This window comes from Rhinopithecus bieti, unplaced genomic scaffold (genome assembly GCF_001698545.2).
Source record: "Rhinopithecus bieti isolate Rb0 unplaced genomic scaffold, ASM169854v2 scaffold_18153, whole genome shotgun sequence".
Classification (NCBI taxonomy): domain Eukaryota; kingdom Metazoa; phylum Chordata; class Mammalia; order Primates; family Cercopithecidae; genus Rhinopithecus; species Rhinopithecus bieti.
Genome location: NW_016809139.1, coordinates 1,893,916 through 1,914,710, shown reverse-complemented (window position 1 = coordinate 1,914,710; position 20,795 = coordinate 1,893,916). Strand labels below are relative to the sequence as shown.

The window sequence follows — 20,795 nt, the reverse complement described above, 5'->3', positions numbered from 1 at the left end:
TCCTCTGGCGATCGAGACCGCCCCGGGACGCAGGAGGAGGGGCGCGGCGGCTCCGGAAAGTTCAGCTCTGCGCAGGCGAGTGTGCCCGTCGGCCTGAGGAGGGACAGAGGCAGGTCGGCCTGTCTGCTTGGACGCGGGCCTGGGCGCCGTAGGTGCCCCGGGAAGCGCAGGGGTGGGGGGTACCCGGGAGGAAGGTGGCCAGGGGTGCTGCGGGAGCCGGTGGCGGGGGAGGGGACCGTGGGAGGCAAGGGCCGTTCCCACGCGGCGCAGAATGCGCGGGTCCTGCGGCCCTCCCGAAGGAGGAGTCTGGGGACCCAGGCCCCCACGCTGGGAGAGCGCCGGGCCCCTGGCGGAATCCGCTCGGATGATCTCCAGGACTTAGGCGAGTGAGCTCAGCGACTGCTGAGGAATGAATGATTGAATGAATGAATGCATGAATGGAAGGGGGAAGGGAAAGTGGGCGGGCTCTACCCTCTGGGCCAGCCCTAGCCCTCCCCGACCTGGCCTAGCTCCCCTAGCCTTTGAGGGGTCTGAAGGGCGCTGGCGCAGCCTATTTGCATAGCACTGGCTCTGAGGAGTCCCCGCCGAGAAACCGAGGCAGCCTTGCGGCCCAGGGCTGGTCAGCCTTGGCAGTGGCGTCTGACCTGGAGTCTGGGGCAGCTGGTCTGGGAAAGGCTGCGCCACGCAACCGAGGGTTGGACCCAGGGCCTCTGCTCCCTTCCCACCGCGCCCAGCCCAGCCCACCCTCCCTCCCTGATCCCCGCAAGCCAGGTGGGGCCCAGAGGGGACGTGACTCCCTTTCTGCAGAGGCAGCCCCAGAAGGGCCTGGGTGAGGCTGCTGGACAGGGCAGCGGGGCACCCTCCTCCCGGAGACACCGCTTCTGGTCTGAGGCTCGGATCCCCATTGCCTCCTGCGCCGGAGGAGGCGAGAAGCGCCCGGAGACGGGGGTCACAGACGGCACCCCGCAGGCTGCCATTCCTTCAACCAAGATGTAGAGAACGCCATGGACAAAAGCTTTAAAAAAATTCTGAAACTTCTGCCCGTGGAAGTCAACATTTTTGCGGAGCAGAGAGCCCAGGCACAAAATAAGAAGGCGGAAGAGACGGACTGGGGCTAGGGGACTGCGGCGGGGAAGAGCAGGGAGGGCGGCGGGGCGCAGGAAGCCCTGAAGTCGGGCGGCTTCCCCCTCCCAGGTCAAGCTGAGAGATGGGGGTTGGGGGGATTTAAAATCGCGCGCCTGGCAGGGGCGGGACGGGGCCACCTGCCTTCCGGCGGGAAGGGCTGGGCAGGGCCCGCGGCGCGCAGGGTGGAGGCACCGACGGTCAGCACACGGGTGAGGTGAGGCGCGTAATCCCATCTGAGCCGGACTCTTTAGGACGAGTCCCGTCCCTGGAGCCAGAAAAGCCGGTGCAGCGCCAGCGTGGACGTGCGCTTCCCGGAACACGCTCAGGGACGCCTGCTAGGACCGGCGAGGCTGGAGGGGTCGCGATGTTGGGGGCTGAGGTTCCTCTCCCCCGGGCGGGCGGCTGCTGCTAGGGGACCGCATCGCCCGGCAGGTGAGGTGGGCGCAGGTGAGCCGGGCGGGCGGGCTGCGGGCAGCGCCACCTCCTTCCAGAGGCCCTCCCGGATTGACCGGCCGGGCTCCGTGCGCCTCTGGACCTGCGGCTGAGGTCCGGGGCTGCGCCGCGCTGATTCGCTGACGCCGGGCCAAGCGCTGCACCCCGGGGCCGGGCGCACCTGAATCCCGCCGGATTGCGGGGAGGGGAACAGTCCCCGGATACCGCGTGGAGGCTGCGGGAGGATGGGGAATGGGTCCTGGAGGAGCAGAGCCTCCCAAATTAAGGTCTCCCAAGAGCGCGGCCGGTCATCCGCGGCGGCGAAGGGACGGTGCCCGGTCGGTAGGTCCGGACCCGGCAGCCCCCCAGTGCCGCCCGGGGGCGGTGGGAGAGGGGCCGACACCGCAGGGCTCTCCGTGCTGTGGCCGAGGGGGCAGGTCCAGGCTCTGCTTCCCGAGCAGACGCCGGAGACCCCAGCAAGCCAAGTGCTGCGGGCAGGTCCCCCCAAGAGAGGGGACTCCGTGTGGAGGGCACAGCCAGGCAGGGGGCAGGAATGCAGGTGGGCCAGAAGGGGAGGCCGCGGGGGGAGGGCGCCAGCACCAGCCCAGGAGCCTCGGAGACAACGGTAAGCGGTGGCTGGTTCAGATCCCAGCCCCGGAGCTGTGTGACCTCAGCAAGTTCCTTAGCCCCTTGGTGCCTGCATCCCCTGACCTGTAACATATACGTGAATGCGGTGTTGTTGCGGTGAACACACACAGCACACAGGCACATGGGTCACGACACTCAGAGGGGTTTAGATGAAGAAACAGAAAAACCCTTGGGAAGTTTCCTGTAGTCAAAGGAAGGTTTTCATTTTCCCCCTCAACCGTGACTGTTTCTTGGACCGGCAGGATAGGCTTTTGTTCTAGGGGTGTGGAGAGAAGGCCCCTTGGCAGTGTCCAGGGCCAACTGGGAACCAAGCAGGAATCGTATTTGTGCAGCCTGGGGTTCGAGGCTCTGGGTACAAGTCATAGTGCTTAAGCAGGAAGCAGCTGCCGGGTGCCCCTAGCCCCAGGCCGCCCTGCTCTGCTGTTTGGAGGGCGCGGGGGTCTTCTGATCTCTGCCTTGATGCACCTCCAGGCCCTGGTCCCTTTGGGGTCTGGCACAGCAACCTGCGTTTGACAGCATGGGCATCGGCTGATGCTGAGAGGTCCACTCTTGGTCCGACGAAGATCTTTTCTCTTCGGGTGTACAGTCATACATTCATACGTTTGATACAGTCATATGTATCAAAAGGATACATTCCTTCTGAGAAATGCATCCTTAGGTGATTTTGTCCTTGTGTGAACACAGAGTGCACACACCGACCCTGGTGGCACAGCCCGCTACACGCCGAGGCTGTATGTCACAGCCTGCTGCTCCCGGACCACAAGCCTGCATGGCAGGTGACTGCGCTGAACAGCGTAGGCAGCTGTGACTCACTGGTATTTGTGTATCTAAAGCCATCTAAACATAGAACAGGTGCAGTAAAAATACCGCGCTGTGATATGGGAGCACTGTGGCATTGCTTGTTGACCAAAGGTGGTTATGTGGTGCATGACAGTAGGTTCGTTTCCTGTGGGCGCTGGGAGCTAATCACCTCACACTTGCTGGCTCAAAACAACAGCAATCTATTCTCTCTCAGCCCTGGAGGGTGGAAGCCTGCCTGGTGGAGGCGCTAGGGGAGCATCCTACCTGCCTCTCCCAGCTCCAGGTGGCCCAGGCATCCCTGTGCTTTGCTCAGTGGCCATGTGGCTTCTCCTGTGTGGTCAAGCCTCACTTTGCCCCTCTCTTATGAGGACCTTTGGGATGACAGATAGAACCCACCTGGATGATCCAGGGAGGCCTCCCACCTCAATTTAATCCCGTCAGCAAAGTCCTTCCTTTGCCACATGAGGTAACATTCACAGTATCCGGGAATGGGGACATGGGCATCTTTTGGAGGGTTGTTGTTCGGCTGAGCACGGGATCATGGTGCATGTCCTGTGTGTAAAATTAAAATACCTGGAGGGCCGGGCACAGTGGCTCACATCTTTAATTCCAACACTTAGGGAGGCCAAGGTGGGAGGATCACTTGAAGCCCAGGAGTTTGAGACCAGTCTGAGCAACAAAGCAAGACCCCATCTCTACCAATAATTTTTAAAAATTAGCCGGGCATGGTGGCACGCACCTGTAGTCCCAGCTACTCCAGAGGCTGATGCTGGAGGATCTCTTGAGACCAGGAGATGGAGGCTGCAGTGAGCTATGGTTGTGCCACTGCACTCCAGCCTGGGAGACGAGCTAGCCCCTGTCTCAAAACATAAAAACTTAAAATAAAATACACAGAGAATCTCAAGGTGGTGTGGACAGTTCTGAGTGTTGGGGAGAGAACAAAAGGAGGAAAGTGCATTTTGGGTGGCAGAAAGCCTCTCCCAGCACCGTGGGCCCCTGCTTTGAAGCAACCCTCACAGAAGCTGAACATGAGTGATGTTGGGCCCATGACACTGGTTCCCTGGGTGGATGCAGCCTGAGCCCAGCCCACCCTGTCTGGAGCTCTCACCACCCTGCCTGGCCCGTGCTCATGGGCTCACAATGACTTCAGCTAGAGCTCATGCCAGCCGGGCTTCCCCAGAGGGCTCATTTGCACTTGGATGCCCTCACCTGTTCTCCCTCTGTGGCTTCAGGAACCCCGGGGTCATTACAGAGCTCGCTAAATTCATCCCTGGATGTGAGACCTGTGTCGTAGGCATCCAGGACTGTCCCAAGATAGGAGAGGCATCCAGTCATGTCAATTGAAGTGAAGGCTTCTATTTACTTCCGGATACACATTGTTAACCTTCCTAGGGCCTCCTTTTGACCTTTCTTCCACAAAGCATTTTACCTACCGCTAAGAGCCCCAGTGCAGACCCCAAAGTTCCCCTGTAGGATTCATTTCCCGTGATTTGAGCCCAGCCTGAGGCAGAGCTTTCTGCTGGGTTGATCCTCACTCAGACTCAAACTGCAGAGGGCCAGGAGGAGCCCTGCTTTTTGCAATCAATACCACCTGGGGTAGGACCCAAACGTGACATCCTTTGTGTGTGGATCTGGCCTTGGCCTCCACACCGTCTGTTCAGCAGGTCCCTCCTTTGCCTGCCAAGGCTGAGGTCCTGTACTTTGCAAAGGTCCAGGCCGTCTGGTGCAGCTACAATCAGGGTGCGTGGTTTTCTCTGTGAAAGCAAACAGCGGTCTCATGGGAAAGGCCCCGGCAGAAAGTGCATCGTGCAGGACACGGCACAGGCGTTCCAAAGACGCCTCCTGCTCACTTCTGGCCTCCACCCCATGCCCTGCAGGATGACAGATGGCTGTGCCTATACATAAAACACCAGACATGACCAATAACTATCTTATAATAAATATACTTGAACTTCTCAACTAGAACACAGAAATGCTTTCGGGAAGTACAACGCGTACCACCATGTGTGGTCCTGTGCACAGCGGCGGGAGCCTCCGCCCCATGAGCCAGCGTGATGGGGGAGAGACCCTGAGTCTCCAGAACCCAACGGAACGTGGGTCTGCAGTGACGACGCAAAAACCGAAGACGAGCAATAAAATAATAAAGTGAAGAAAGCCGCCTTTGTTCTAGGAAAAGTCTTTTTTTCCTTTTTCACAGTATAGTGACTCATTTATAAAGAGGAAGTGAGTTCGGTTGAAAAATACTTGAAATATTCTCTTAGGGGGAGAAAGCAGTTCTTCACCAGCTTGGTGGGCTGCTTGGCCGCGAGCTTCGAGCTCTGCCTGTTCTGTGTCAGCAGGGACAATTCTTCTTCCGAAACCAGAGCCCACTGCCTGCTGCTGAGAGGAGGGGAGGGAAGGCTATGAGCAAGCGCAGTGCCCACCAGGCGGGCCCAGAGATGGGGCTGGGAAGGAATCGCTTCAAGGGGGGGTGAGGGGAACAGCCTGCCTCTCAGTTGTCCCAGGCGCCTAAGACGCCCTGGAACCCCCACCCGATTCTGGGAGGTTTTCTCATGGAGGTGTACTGAGCAGCAGGAGACCAGACAACTCCCCTGCCTCCGGCCTCCCCCTGGCAGGGAGTTGGTCCCCTGGGAAACAGGCTGGGGGTGACTCTGTGTGAACAGCAAGCTCCAGGGCCATCGCTAGAGGATGTCACCATCCTGGGCAGCATCCCCGCAGAGGAAAGGACAGGACTCCAGGCAAAAGTTAGCCAAACCCTTGCAGAGTCAGCAACCATTCCCAGGGAATTGTATCACAAAGGCTGTCCCCTGGGTTCCTGGGGCTACCTGTGCCGGGAGTCTGAGCCCTGAGCACAGGAGGGCAGGTGGGGAGAGGAAAAGGTCCTCTGCCAGCCTGCTGTGTGAGGAGCCCTTGGGGAAGATGGGCTTTGCAGACTAGGCACCAACACCCCCTCTCGTGCTCCCAGCCACCCCACTGGAGGCCAGGAACATTTCTGTTTATTTCGGGGTGAAGGCTGCGAGTGAAGTGCCAGAAACAGTGTCCCCCTCCTCCTCAGGCACCCTCCCTAGGGCAGTGGGGACTGTCCTTAACCATCCTGGGGGTGATGGTGGCCACCTCTGCAAAATGATTTCTCTTTCAGTGAGTGGGTGTCTCACATCACTGTTGAGACACCCGGGAGCCTCAGAGGGAAACCTGTGGGAAGGAGCTGCCAGCCTCCTTCTGGGAACCAGGTGACCCCAGGATCACGGCTCAGGTGCATCCAGCCCTGGAAACCCTGTGAGGAGCTCTGTGGGGCCTCGCTCAGAAAGGGGGCCTGGGAAGAAGCTGCTGCCAACCCATGGCCCAAGCCTGCAGGCACCACAGGTGTGGCCACTGGAGCGGAGGGAGGTGCCTTTGGTGGAGGAGCCTTGCAACCCTGGGTCTGGCTACACCTGCCACATAAGAACCCTGATGGGGTGCTGTTCTCTAGCTGCTGCGTGGACGCATGGAGCCTCCGGGGGCCAAGGAGCCTCCGGGAACAGGCAGCAGGTGAGGCACGGCCTATAATGCACACAGGTGTTGCTGGGTCTGCCCACCTTCAGCCCTGCTCACCCAGCCCCACAGAGCCTGGTCCGGCCTCCAGGGAAGTGACATGGGGGGAGCAGGCTTAGGGTGAGGGGGAGGTTGTGGGAAGTAGGGCATGCAGCTGAGGGCTTCTGAAGAGAAAGCATCTGGCAAAGTGCTTCAGCTCAGCCCCTCCCAAACTCAAATCCAGGGGAGGCCAGGCCAGCAGGACCTGCGGCGCCACGCCTTGGCAGGTGCCAGGCAACAGGATCGTGCCATGGCGGTGACATGGGAGAATGCGGGAACCTGAGAGGTGAGAGGGAATAAGTTTCCAGAACTCACTCTCAGGCAGGAGGAGACATGACTCAGCTGAGCCAGAAAGCGCTCGTTCCACACGAATGCACGTATGAGCGAGGCACGCCCGGTGGTGAGTGTGGGAGTGAGGGGATGGACGGGCGGTCAGCTGGAGGGTGTGAGGTCTGGGCCGCCTGGGAAGGCTGTCAAGGGGCGGAGGCAGCTGGGAGAGGCCATGGGGGCAGCAGGAGGGGGTGCTCAGCAGCAGAGGGCACGTGGGGCAGGGCTGTGTGTTCAAGGCCCCAAAAGGTGGGGAGGGCAGCCCAGGAGTGCACCATGGGGGGGTGCAAGCATCGTGGTGGGTGTGAGACTGATTGCGTTGTGGCCTGTGTGATTGTGAGCACATGTGACATGCACGTGCTAGTCGTGAGGTGCTTGTTTGAGGGCATGTGGGACTGACGGAGCATGTGGGCACTGTGGTATGACGTCGACCGTGGGAATTGGACTGTGTGTGTGGTGCACATGAGGCACACAGGTTGTGTGGATAAGCTGTGCAAGTGAGTCGTGTAGTGTGGCTGAGTGTGAGCACGCATGAGCTTATGGGTGTGCAAGGGGAGGGTGGGGAGACCAACACGGAGTGAAAGAAAGCCTGGGGGCTGCAGCCAATCCAGGGCCAGGCCGCCGTGGCACATATGGGTGTCCAGGGGCTGGACCCTGAGAAGCTGAGAGCCAGTGCTGGAGAAGGTCTCCAAGGGGAAAGGGACGTCCTTGGGCTTCAGTGCCTTGAGGGTCTCAGGGTGGCCCTGGGGGCCGACCGCAGTCCCACTGGGGCACAGAGGCTGCTCTGGGTTTGGCTCTGTTGGACAGTCCCCATTTCCTCGGTGAACTCCGCTCTGGGTCCACGTCCCCCTTGATCCTGAACACTTGTGGCTGCCCGGGAAATACCTCCTTATGGCTGGAATGTTGCTCCACACGCGGACAGCATTCTGTAGGGATCCGCCGCGGACATCTGGGATGGTGGTTGGCTCCATCTGGGGGTGGGAGGGTTGGCCGTGGGTCAGGGGTAAGCGCCCCCCATGGGCCCCCTGGCCTCAGCCGCCAATGGCCCTGAGTGGTCAACGGACTTTCTAGCCCGACTGTGTTCCCGATGTGCCTTTTTCTTATAAATCACCTTGGCAGAAAAAGCTGATGAATTATTTTAAACCGACAGAACAGACTCTGTGGCAATAAGATATCAAATTACACACAGGACCTCAGACCACGCCAGGCAAGGGTCAGCCTTGTACCCTACACTGAGAGGACGGATTCTGCCCTCACGCCACAGCTGCTTTTTCTCCAGCAGCTAAACACACACTGGCCCAGCAATGAGCAAGATTCAAATGACTGCAGCTCATCCACCCACAGACGCAAACTGACCACGTTCCACAGCCATGACCACAGCTCTGACTGGGCAGAAGCCTGACTTCAGGAACCGCCTGCTGATAAGGGACCCCCGACCATGGAGCGGCTCCGGCCGGTTTACAGAGGCTCCGCCTTGAGTGCCTTTGTGTTCCGAGACCTCTTGAGGTTTAGGGCCTCATTGCGACACACTGACGTGTGAAGACTCTACCCCAGAGTGAACACAAGTCGTATGTTACATGCATGTTTGTTCAGTATGCATGCAGCAGGACCCCCTTCATGAATAACCTGCCGCACAGGTTTAGCCAACCCGGTCAGCACGGAGCTCCTGCCCCAGCTTCCCTCCCCTTCGAAGTGCCTCCTCCTAGCTCCTCTGGTCTTGGCAGAGGCCGTGCTTCCCAGCCTGGGGGACAGGGCCTTGCAGGCTGTGTCCCTTTACAGAAGCAAAGTCTCCTGTTCTAAAAGCACAGATCTTGTGATTTTCAGCTCATGGCATTTGCTCCCCTTCCCAATGGCTGGGTTTGCATTCCAGCCACTCCATGAGATTCCAGCACCAAGGGAACCTCGACCCTGCCTGGACCCCCAGCGAAGGCTCCAGCCCACAGATGCTGCCCACTCGGTGGGTGGGGCCCCCGCTGGCTGTAGCCCCTCCATGGAACCTGAGAGCATGAGGAACTTTCCCCTCCTGAACCTCTCCCGCCTGTCTCATGTGGCTGAGGTGTGGCCGTCCCTCCCCAACCCTGACCCGGCCCGTCAGCCCCAGAGGGAACCCGTCAACTGAGCCCAAAAGTGGCTGCTCTGACAATCAGGATTCAGACGTGTGAAGAGAAGGCTGTGTGCGCGTGTGTGTGGTGAGTATGCGTGCACATAGCGTGCCTGTGTGTATGTGGTGTGTCCGTGTGTGGTGCCTGTGTACAGTGACTGTGTACACATGTGCACTGCGGTGTGTGTTTTACCTGTGTGTGTGATGTGCACGTGTGTGTGGAGACTGAGGGGGCGGCAGCAGGAGGTGAGCCCCCAAGGCCGTGTTCTGTGAGCACAGGAGTAGTGTGAGGTGGGACTGCCCTCCAAGGCTCTCCTCGAAGGGGGTCGTGTCCCAGGCACCACGGTCCCTGCCTGGACTGCACAGCAGCTCTCCTGGGCCCTGTGCACACCTGGAAACCAGGGACCGCAGGGTTCCAAGCCTGGAGCCTGGGGTGTAGACTGAGCGCCACCCGAAGAGCCCCTCCCTCACGTGGGCAGGGGTAGAGGGAGGCCCACGCAGCCCCGCACACACCTCCAGGAAGCGAGAGGCAACGTCCTGGTCTTCTTTGTTCAGTACCAGATTGTCCACGAACATCCAGAAGAAGGGCCTGGGGCTGCCCGACCCGGGCCGCGCGTACTGCAGGAGCCGGTGGAACTGGAACAGGTACCAGCCTGGAGGGGGTGAGGGGGCAGGGCTGAGGGGGGTCGGGGCGCAAGGGCTGGTAGTGGCGGGGTGCTGTTCAGGTGCATCTGGGGAGGGGCCTAAGGAAACTGTGGCATGAGAGCAGGACCGAGGGGGTCTATGGGATGCACTGGCCTGGGTCTGAGGGGTCCCCTGCCCCTGTTCCTCCAGCAGCAATGGAGCCCTGCTCAGTGCTGGGGCCACGGAGGTTTGAGGACCCCTCCTCCCCCAGGCAGGCCCAGAGTTGGGAAGAGACAGACAGGCAACCCCAAAGGAGGCGCAGACACAGGGCGTGTGCCGTGGCACAAATACTGCCTTTTAGAGGAAGCTCCAGAGGATATGTGAGCTGCAGTGACGTGGGCATGCTAGGGACTGCACGGGGTCAGCAGGAGGCTTGGGGGGCACAGGGAAGCCTGAGTGACAGGGACACTTACTCTGTTGCTCATGATGAGGGGTGCATGGGTGTGGAGCTAGCTCAGAACTCCTCTAGTCGGACACACTGAATGTGTGCAACTTACTGTGTCAGTAGTGCCTCAACAAAGCTGCTTTTGAAAAATGCTGACAATTTGCAGTTTCTGCCCTGGCATGGAGGAGTGGGGAGAAAGGAGAAGAGACAGGGGTGGTGGGGTCAGGGTGTCAGGACTGAAGTGTCACTCACTGGGAGGATGGTCGCAGGTGTGGCCCAGGGGAGGTGTGGCGCCGTACAGGAGATCGAAGGGCCCCCACTCCTCCACCTGCAGGACAGACGGGCGTGGGCACCGAGAGGCAGCAGCAGTGGGCAAAGTCGCATACGGCAGCACGACATGTCCCCAGGGCCGACCCTGCTCAGCTCGCAGGGCCCACAGGCCAGGGCAAGCCGAGGAGTGGAGCCCACTAGGGCAGAGCCATCCCCAGCCACCACCAACCTCAGGGGCTGCCTGCCTGGAGCCCAGCGGAGAACGCTCCGGATCTGAGGTGAAGACTCTGTGCCACGCGTTTGGGGACTGAACTCTGCCTTTATCTTTTCTTGCTCAAATTCCTTTCTAAGGAGCGTGGGGGAATCACGGCTTACCAACCACAAAAGCTTGTGGAATGGGTGTTTTTGAGCCGGTATATTATAGCTCTGCCATAGCGTCACACGACAGACAGCAGACCTTATTTTAACTCAAGCATTCCTTTCTACTGACTCCGAGTTTTCAGGCAAAGCTTAACTCTCATCCAACTGCCAACTAAAGAATCCCTAATGTAAGCTTCAAGATATCCCGCCTTTTGGGGCTGAACCAATGCACACCTATGTATTGATTGGATTGATTGATTGAATTTTTTGAGATGGGGTCTCACTCTGTCACCCAGGCTGTAGTGCATTGGCGAGATCTCGGCTCACTGCAACCTCCACCTCCTGGGCTCAAGCAATCCTCCAGCCTCAGCCCCCGGAGTAGCTGGGACCACAGGTGGTCTTGAACTCCTGAGCTCAAAGTGCTGGGATTACAGGCGTGAGCCACCGTGCCTGGCCCGTGTACTGATTTCTGATTCTACCTGCAGTTCCCATCTCCCTGAAATGTATAAAACCAAAACTGTTACTGACCGCCTCAGGTGCACTTCCTCCAGACCTCTTAAGACTGTGTTTCCCAGGCCATGGTCCCTCTTACTGGCTCAGAATAAACCTATTTAAATACTTTGGCAGAATTTGGTTTTTCTGTCTGTCATCCCATTGCCCTTGGAGAACCAGTCCTGGGAGGCCCAACCCAATGCACAGACTGTCATCCGTGAACACGGCAGGCGCCGTCCACAGCCCTCCAGGAGCTAACGGTAAGGGCAGAGCCTTCCCTGCTGAACAGAAACAGCCCCCGCAGAGCACCAGTGACCAGGCTGCTCCATGGCCAAGCTGGAAGAAGACAAAACACAGCCACTCAACAATCTTGCCTGGACACAGACACGACAAAGGTTGCCCTTGGGTCCCAAAAAGTGACCAAGGGGAGGCTGTGAGCAACGTTGGCTTCATTAACAGTGATGGCCCTCAGTCTGTCATTCTTCTTAAATAAAAATTAATGGTTGGGCACGGTGGCTAATGCCTACAATCCGAGTACTTTAGGAGGCCAAGGTGGTTGATCATCTGAGGTCAGGAGTTCAAGACCAGCCCGACCAATATGGTGAAACCCCGTCTCTACTAAAAAACACAAAAAATTAGCTGGGCGTGGTGGCGGGTGCCTGTAATCCCAGCAGAGAGGCCCCCGTGTGTTCGGGACTCCTCCCAGCCCCTGGCGCCGCCTCCTTGCCCACCTCATCCTTGACATTTTCTCTGAGGAAGCTCGCACCCCTGCTCCCAGTGCAGCGTCTGAGAGTGCGCGGCGGTACTCACATCCTTCCTCACTGTATCTGTGACATCATCCAAATGCTTCAGCTGTCCCGGGTCAGAACCGCTTTCCAAAAAGCCCAAACTCGTCAGCTCTGGATGGGGAGAGACCAGAAGGGCCCAGAGGGTGAGCGTGGCTTGTGCCCCTACAGGGACTTGAAAAGGCTGACAGCTGATCGGAGGACCCAAGGCTGACGGCTGATCGGAGGACCCTCCTACCATTAAGGAGCCAACTTTATATTTTTGTTGTTTTTTCTGAGGTGGAGTCTTGTTCTGTTGCCCAGGCTGGAGTGCAATGGTGCAATCTTGGCTCACTGCAACCTCCGCCTCCCAGGTTCAAGCGATTCCCCTGCCTCAGCCTCCTGAGTAGCTGGGACTACGGGCGCCCCGCCACCACGCCCAACTAATTTTTTTGTATTTTTAGTAGAGACGGGTTTTCACCATGTTGGCCAGGCTGATCTCCAGCTCCTGACCTCAAATGATCCACCCACCTCAGTCTCCCAAAGTGTTGGGATTACAGGCGTGAGCCACTGCACCCCACCCAACTTTATCTTTTTAATGACGTGGCAGGAGGATTAAGGATGGAGGTTTTTGTCTCGTAACAAGCTAAACAAGCAAACATCACCACATATTGATTTAAGAACGTCAAGCACGGCCAGGCACAGAAGCTCAAGCCTGTAAATTCCAGCATTTTGGGATTCCAAGGCGGATGGATTAGCTGAGGTCAGGAGTTCAACACCAGCGTGGCCAACATAGTGAAACCCCATCTCTACTAAAAATACAAAAATTAGCTGGGCGTGGTGGCAGGCAGCTGTCATCCCAGCTACTCGGGAGGCTGAGGCAGGAGAATCGCTTGAACCCGAGGGGTGGAGGCTGCAGTGAGCAGATCGTGCCATTGCACTCCAGCCTGAGTAACAGAGTGAGACTTCGTCTCAAAACAAAACAAAAAGGATGTCAAGCACTGTTACAGCACCAGGTATTTCTGGGATGCGATGTCACCTCTGGCTAGGAAATCCACAGAGCGGTGGAGTCCACTCCACTCTGCAGCTGGTGTGAGCTGCAGAGCCCTGGAACGGCCTTGGAGGAGGCCCCGGCTTCCTCAGCCCCGCCTGGGAGTAAGACCTTGGGCAGGCTGTGCGGGCGCTGTGGGATCAGGCTGCTGGTCAGCTGTGTGGGGCAGATACGTGCTCCCGCACGAGGCCGCTCTGAGACACTGCAGGCATTAATGGGTGTCCCAGGGGGACACATCCCTTACGGACTCGGCCAGAGGAGAGGGAGTGTCTTCATGGATTCGGCTGTGCCTGCGAGGCCCAGAAGACAGTGGGCTTTCCAAAGGCCCCAGTGAAGGGTCAGCATGGGCCCAGCGTGGGGAGGGGTGCAGGACACCAGCAGCTGGCCGGCCTGGGGGAGGGTGTGGGGAGCCCAGGGGGGTGGCCTGAGGGGCAGTCAGTCAGGTGTGTGGAGGCATCTTTCCATGTGTGTCTTTGGGACATCACTGACTTACCCTTCTTGATGTCTTCAAAAAGAGACAGCACCCGGACTGGCTCTCTCCTCCACACAGGCACTGTTTCAAACATCTCAAGGGGACTCTCCTATTTATTAAAAAACCAAAACAGGGCATGGTGCCAGCTACTTGGTTACAGAGCGCTCGAGGTGCAATGAAAATTCTTCCCTGGATGAACACTCAACGTGAGACTCACTGGAGACACACCTAAGATGCACCTGCCAAGGCCTGACTGGGCCTGTCCCGACCAGCACTGCCCCCGAGGAAGGCCAACTCCACCCCCTGCCCCAGCCTTGGTCTCCCGCTCTGACCTCCAGCTGTCTCCAGCCAACAGACAGTAGGTGTGGAGGGGTTTGCTGATTTTTTTTAATTTTAATTTTTATCTTTGAGATGGAGTCTTCCTCTGTCACCCAGGCTGGAGTGCGGTGGTGCAATCTCAGCTCACTGCAACCTCCAGCTCCCAGGTTCAAGCGATTCCCCTGCCTTAGCCTCCCAAGTAGCTGGGATTACAGGCACACGCCACCACGCCCGGAGCTCCCTTTGGCAAGACCAGGTGGCGGACTGGGAAGAGGGACACCGTCCTTCCTAGGGACACAGAGTGACAGGAGCCAGGTGCAGAAGACAGGGAGGTGGATTCGCAGGCAATGACAGATCCAAGGAAGCCCCTCAGGCACCTGTCTGCCCCCAAACTCGAGCCTGCAGAAACAGGGTAGGGACTCCCAGCAAAACCAAATGTAGCAACACCAGCTGGAGGAGAGAACTTGAGGCGGGGGGAGCTGTAAATACAAGGATGGCCCAGAAGGACCGAGGGGAGGAGCCCACGGAGGGAGTCGAGGCAGGGGAGTAATGAATGAGGGATGAACATGCCCCTTGTCACCCCGGTCATGACTGGCAGCCTGGGGTGTGGGGTTTCCATTGCTCCCCTGCACAGTGATGTGGCAATACCAATAATTTTTGTATTTTTAATAGAGATGGGATTTCACCATGTTAACCAGGCTGGTCTTGCTCACCCAGGCAGCTTCCAGAACCTCGGAGAAGAGAGCCCCAAGGCCAGAGATACTGGGGAGAGGTGAGCCTCGGGGACAGGTGAGGCCCTGTGGGTTGCCCTGCCCTTGCCAACCTGATGGACCAGGCGGGCAGCCAACTCTGGCCTCATGTGCTCCCTGTTAAAGGGCCAGCCCCCCAGGGCCCAAAACTCAGGGACCTCAGCTTTCAGAGAGCTAGGCTCTGTTCCTATAAAATACCATCCCATCTGACCCTTTCCTTCGAATCGGACTGAAGCTTGCTAGGCAGGGAGAGATGACTTGGTTCAACCTTAACAAATGTGAGCTGGAGGCCAGTGCGGTTTCATGCTCAGTTCAGGGGTCCCTTGCTCCCTCCGGCTGCCTCACCGGGGGCCACACCCCTTCCGTAGGAGCTTCCCATGGCTGGCCTGCAAATTAAAACAGACTGGAGGGGCTGGGCCCCATGGCTCATGCATGTCATCCCAGCACTTTGGGAGGCCGAGGTAGGTGGATCACTTGAGGTCAGGAGTTGGAGACCAGCCCGGTCAACATGATGAAACCCCATCTCTACTAAAAGTACAGAATTAGCGGGTTATGGTGGTGGGTGCCTGTAATCCCAGGTACTCGGGAAGCAGGAAGGAGAATCGCTTGAACCCGGGAGGCCAAGGTTATAGTGAGCCAAGATGGTGCTACTGCACTCCAGGCTGGGTAACAAGAGCGAAACACTATCTCAAAAATAAAAAAATAAAAAACAGACCAGGGGACTTAGCACAGCAGAAATGATTCTCTCACAGCTCAGGAGGCCAGAGGTTTTGAAGTGAAGGTGTGCCGGCAGGCATGCCTCCCTCAGAAGGCGCCAGGCGAGGACGTGCCAGGCCTTTCCCTCAGCTCCTGGGGCTGCTGGCACCCGTGGCTGGTGGATGCCTCACTCCAGTCTCTGCTTCCATCATCACGTGGCTGTCTTCCCCGTCTCCATTTCCTAAATCTCTTACAGTGACACTAGCCGCTGCATTGAGGGCCCACCCTAGATCTGGAATGATTTCATCTCGCGATTCTTAACATCTGCAAAAACCCTATTTCCCAGTAAGATCCCATTCACAGGTACGGGGCTGGGGACTTGGGTGTACCTCTCAGAGGGACACAATTCCACCTTCTCCGCCTTTGTCTGCAGTTCCTGCCGGCCCCCCCTGGCTTCTCAGCTGGACTCCCAAAAGGGCCCACACCTGGCCAGCATAGGCCCAGGCGTTTGCTCCTGAGGACTGGACTTTGAGACGTGCTGAGGACTTGCCAGCCACCCTCTCCTGGCCCCTCTCCTACTGCTACCAGGGCCTGGTTCCTAGGCTTGGAAGCAACAAAACTGCCAAAGCAGTTTACCCAAAGCCACCACTGAGTGGAAGCTGCTGTCGGAGAGGAAGCCAGGAAAGAGTGTTCGCTCCCAAGCCTGCAGCTGTGGTGCCCATCGGCGCGCCTGCATTCTGCTGCAGGAACCGAAGGAAGGCCGCAAGCCAGGGCCTCTGCCGCCGGGGCCTGCCCCTCCGCGGGCTCCTTACCGACTCTCGGTCATAGAAGGCCTTGAGCTGACCGCGCCACTTCCTCCGGCGTTGCAGCAGCCCGCTTCGGGAGAAGGGCAGGCACAGGAAGCACACCCAGTTGCTCATGGCATGCACCTTCCCTGAGGTCCCGGGGCCGACCAGGCTGTCCACACACTCAAAGCAGTAGCATCTAGGGTCGAACAGAAAACCACAGCAGCCGACATGACAGCCTGCCTATGCCGAGGATGGCGGAGGTGGGGCTGAGCCCTGTTTTAGAGGGAAAAGTCACACTGGAGCTCCCTTTGGCAAGACCAGGTGGCGGACTGGGAAGAGGGACACGGTCCTTCTTAGGGACACAGAGTGACAGGAGCCGAGCCAGGTGCAGAAGACAGGGAGGTGGATTCGCAGGCAATGACAGATCCAAGGAAGCCCCTCAGGCACCTGTCTGCCCCCAAACTCGAGCCTGCAGAAACAGGGTAGGGACTCCCAGCAAAACCAAATGTAGTAACACCAGCTGGGGAGAGAACTTGAGGCGGGGGGAGCTGTAAATACAAGGATGGCCCAGAAGGACCGAGGGGAGGAGCCCACGGAGGGAGTCGAGGCAGGGGAGTAACGAATGAGGGGTGAACATGCCCCTTGTCACCCCGGTCATGACTGGCAGCCTAGGGTGTGGGGTTTCCATTGCTCCCCTGCACAGTGATGTGGCAATACCAATACTGAAAACAAAAATCACAGTTGCCAACCACAGACACCCGCCTCCCATCGCTGAGGGCTCTATGCCAAATGACACATTTGAGACAGAAATCAGAAGCTCTCAGGGAAATCATCCATTTGGGAGGAAGATCCACCCACACTCCAGAATGAGTAGTTGAAAGGATGGGTGTGTCCTCAGTCCCTTCACCATCCTGGGCAGGCCCCTCGCCTCACCGGGTGCAATCAGGGTTTCCGCAGATAAGCAGCGTCTCTCCGGAGCAGCAGATAGAGCAGTAGGATTGGTACCCGTCATCGTCGTACAGGAAGAGGGCATCCAGGAACTTGTCCTTGGAAGGAGCAAAGCAAGGCTGGCTTGTGTCATCCCTGCTCTGAGGCCGCGAGGGAGTCACACCCAGTTCCCTTGCCTACCTTACATGGGGCACACATCCCTCCCTCAAACAGAGGGTGCTGCGTGTGAACCTGGAGACTCCCGCAGCAGAGACAGATGTCTAAAGGAAACATTCAAAACACAACGTGTTTTCCCAGTGCCATCAAACGCAGCGGATGACTTAGGAATAAATTCAGCCAAACAAGTATGAGGCTTACACGCTGAAAACTGCAAAGCATTGTTAAAAGATGTTAAGGAAGATGGAACAAAATGGAAAGATATCTCATGTTCATGGATCAGAAGACTTAATATTGGCTGAGTACGGTGGCTCATGCTTGTAATCCCAGCACTTTGGGAGGCTGAGGCGGGCGGATCACCTGAGGTCAGGAGTTCAAGACCAGCCTGGCCAACATGGTGAAACCCCGCCTTTACTGAAAATACAAAAGTTAGCAGGGCGTGGTGATGGGTGCCTGTATTCCCAGCTACTTGGGAGGCTGAGGCAGGAGAATTGCTTGAACCCGGTAGATAGAGGTTTCTATGAGCCAAGATCATGCCTCTGCACTCCAGCCTGGGAGACAGAGTGAGACTCTGTCTCAAAAAAAAAAAAAAAAAAAAAAAAAAAATTTAATATTGCTAAAATAGCATGAGTCCCCAAAGGGATCTGCCGACACTTCTCAAAATCCCAGCTGGCTTTTTGGCAGGAGGTGACAGGCTGATCCTAATTCATATGGAAATGCAAGGGATCCAGAAAAGGCAAACCCATATTGAGAGAAAGTCGAGGAGTGGTTGCCTAGAGTTGCAAGAAGGGGAATTCAGAGTGACTGTTGCTAGATATGGGTTTTCTTTTGGGGGTGATGAAAATCTTCTAAAATTAGATGGTGATGATGGTTGCTGACTCTGTAAATAAACTAAAATACATTGAACTGTATGCTTTAAACGAAGCTACAGGGGCCTTGGGAGGGGAGAAGGGATCCATGTGGCACAGTGGTATCCACTGCTTTCTTCCAGGATCCCACTGTCACCCAGGCTGGAGTGCGTGGTGTTATCATAGCTCATTGCAGCCTCGACCTCCCCAGCTCAAGCAATCCTCCCACCTCAGCCTCCTGAGTAGCTGGGACTACAGGTGCACGTCACCATGCCTGGCTAATTTTTATTTTTATTTTTTTGTAGAGACCGAGTCTCACTATGTTGCCTAGGCTGGGCTCAAATGCTCCTCCCACCTTGTTCTCCCAAAGTGCTGGGATTATAGGTGTGAGCCACTGTGCCCCACCTCTTTTGCCTGGTGGGGGCAAGCATGCAAATACTCACCTTCTATATTTCGCTGGTTAACCTTGACTTCATATGCAATAAGATCTGGAAAAGAAGATAAGAAGTAGCCCCTTTCTTCTTCCTCTGATCTCTTAATTTAAAATCGGCCCAGAAGTGAGCATCACACATTCTTTTTCCAAAGTCACAGGAGCCTGAGGTCCCCTGCCATCCCGCCCTCCCACCTTATCTTGGTGTGTTAAACGCCCATGCCTGGGGGAAGGCTGTGGGTGGGGAATCTCCTGCCCCAGTCTGGGTGTCTGAATAAGGCATGAATACTCAGAAGCCTGGAACTCCAGACCTCGTCCAGGCCTGGGGTCATCATCCTAAGTGACTGGTCCAATAAGCAGATATGCCCTCACCTCTGCCTGCCCCGGGTGAAACGGGGCTTGAGAGCTCACTGGATCCCACCAAGATCACGTCCATACTGGGCTCGGCCTCCGGGTCCAGGGCTGGGATGGCTGCCATGGGGATGCCGCGTCAGGACACAGGACACGCGGACACAGGTGTGAGAAACCCGTCAGCCCCTGCTCAGATCCCCGATGCACCCCAGCACGGGAAGCAGCTTGCTGAGCAGACCCTGCCTAGCTCAGGCCACCTGCACCCCCACAGTGACACCCGCCTGCCCAACCCAGGGATGAGGGGCAGGACAGCCAAAGCCAGTGCCAGCCCTGAGAGGGGCTCGAGGGTCCCCTGAGGCATGCCCCCAACCTGCCTGGCCCTGCTACAACATGGAAGATGGGTGGTTCAATTCACCCCAGAAAGGGGAGGGCAGGGGCCTCATGAGGACGGGGGGCCAATGGCCGCTGCAGCCCCTGCTTGCCTCTGGGCCCAGCCTTCGACCCCTCAGAGATCCCCATGCTCCAGCCACCCACAGTGTCCCCCAGGCTCAGCAGGGACCCCTGGGGATGGTCTTGACCAGCCGCACCCTTGAAGGCAGGACGGTCAGGGAGTGGAAGAGACTCACAGGTTTCACAAGGCTGCTGCCACGGCTCCGGGTACAGCCAGCTGGTGGGCTCAAGGTTCCAGTGGTCCAGGGCCTCCAGGCTCAGGGTCCCCGGGGAGGACTGGGCCATGGAACGAGGGACGGCGCAGGCAAAGAATGAGCTGGAAGGATCCAGGCCCACCTGGGACAGCGGGAGGCCAGAGGGCACCAGGCTGTGGGGGCGAAGAATCTGGGCGTGTCCCGCGGGGGCGGGGAGGGGCGGGGCGGGGCAGCCCTTCAGTGCCGGTGTGCAGTGGGAGGGGCGAGGAGCTGCTGGGGTCACTTGGGGTGGGGAGCTAGGAAGCTGGGGGGAGGGGCAGGTGAAAGGGAATCCCTCAGTGTGGTGGTGGGTTTAAGAGCTCAGTGGGGCTGGGGGAGGGGTTGGGGTGCAGAGGATTGGGGCCTCAGAGTGGGAAGTGAGGGTGGGGTTTAGGGACCTCAGTGGGGACGGGGTTCAGGGAAGGGGTGGAGATGGGAGGACTGTGGGATGGAGCAGATGGGGGGGGTTTCAGTAGATGGGGGGCCTCCTTGGGTTGGGGTGGAGTCTAGGGTGTGGCTGTGTTGGGGACAGCGCGCCGGCTCAGAGGTGGGCTTAGGAAGGTCATGGGGGTGTGGCTTTGGGGCACGGGTTGGGGAAAGGGATGAGGGTGGAGGGGTGGAGGGATGGAGGTAGCGGCAGGCTGGGGTTGGGTGGGTAGTTCGCCCCCTGGGTGGGAGGTGGATGAGGTATCAAGTGGAGGTGGCCCTCAGGGCAGGGAGTGGTGGGGTGGTAGGGGGGCTTAGGGAGTATCGGTTGGGGGATTAGGAAAGGGAGTTGGGGGATGGGGGTGGATGGTTGTATATCTGGAGATGGGGGCATTCGAGGGGCGGTGGTCCTCTGGCGGGATGGGGGTGATGTATAGGGTGGGGGTGGGCACTCCAGGGGCTAGGTTGCTGGGGGTGGGGGCGGGGTTCAGGCAAGGGGTAGGGACGAGGTGAAAGTGGGGAATGGGGATGGGAGGCCCAAGGAGGGCATTTCCAGTGGAAGTGGCCTTTAAGGCAAGGATAGGGGTGGAGGAATGGAGGGGATGGGCCTTAGGGAGCTCAGGGTGTGGTCGGTGATGTGAGTAGGGGGTGATGGTAGTATGTGAGGAAGATGGGGGTGTTCAGGGAGGGCTTGGCCCTCTGTGCGGATATGAGGGAGTGGGAGTTCAGGAGGGGCTTGGGGAGCTCAGTCTGGAGCTCCCAAGTTTTGGGGGTGCATCTGTGGGGGAGAGAAGGAAACCTGAGGGTGGGGTAAGGAGTGGTTGGGTTGGTGGAATGTCAGGGCCAGTCGGGGGTTGGGGATTCTGGGTGGTGGTGGAAGGTGGAAGCAGGGAAGGGAGCAGGAAATGGGGAGGGCAGAG

General features: G+C 58.1%; 1 protein-coding gene and 1 long non-coding RNA gene across 3 annotated transcripts; one reads left to right on the top strand and one right to left on the bottom strand.

The window, feature by feature from the left end:
- Positions 1-39: 39 nt before the first annotated feature.
- On the top strand, positions 40-1,038 carry LOC108539835 (uncharacterized). Its single transcript, XR_001888488.1, has 2 exons — positions 40-148; positions 808-1,038. It is a non-coding gene; the product is annotated as an uncharacterized LOC108539835 (long non-coding RNA).
- A 4,178-nt stretch (positions 1,039-5,216) lies between these two features.
- Positions 5,217-18,893, bottom strand: DNMT3L (DNA methyltransferase 3 like). Of its 2 annotated transcripts, none has more exons than XM_017888774.1 (11): positions 18,788-18,893; positions 18,429-18,473; positions 17,162-17,241; positions 16,967-17,079; positions 16,058-16,229; positions 13,504-13,591; positions 12,006-12,094; positions 10,326-10,401; positions 9,518-9,657; positions 7,789-7,874; positions 5,217-5,385 (listed from the first exon to the last, which is right to left on the bottom strand). In XM_017888774.1, the coding sequence occupies exons 1-11, from the start codon at positions 18,891-18,893 to the stop codon at positions 5,217-5,219; spliced, it is 1,164 nt and encodes a 387-aa protein (XP_017744263.1). The 2 variants fall into 2 exon arrangements, with proteins under 2 accessions (XP_017744263.1, XP_017744264.1); XM_017888775.1 differs by having other exon boundaries at positions 5,217-5,382.
- Positions 18,894-20,795: the final 1,902 nt, after the last annotated feature.

Coding starts and splice junctions, on each gene's coding strand:
- DNMT3L (XM_017888774.1), bottom strand. CDS start 18,893: ATGGCAGCCATCCCAGCCCTGGACCCGGAGGCCGAGCCCAGTATGGAC. Junction 18,474..18,787: donor TTCACCCGGGGCAGGCAGAG/GTGAGGGCATAT, acceptor CTTCTTTTCCAG/ATCTTATTGCATATGAAGTC. Junction 7,875..9,517: donor TTGCCTCTCGCTTCCTGGAG/GTGTGTGCGGGG, acceptor TCCCACCCCCAG/ATGGAGCCAACCACCATCCC.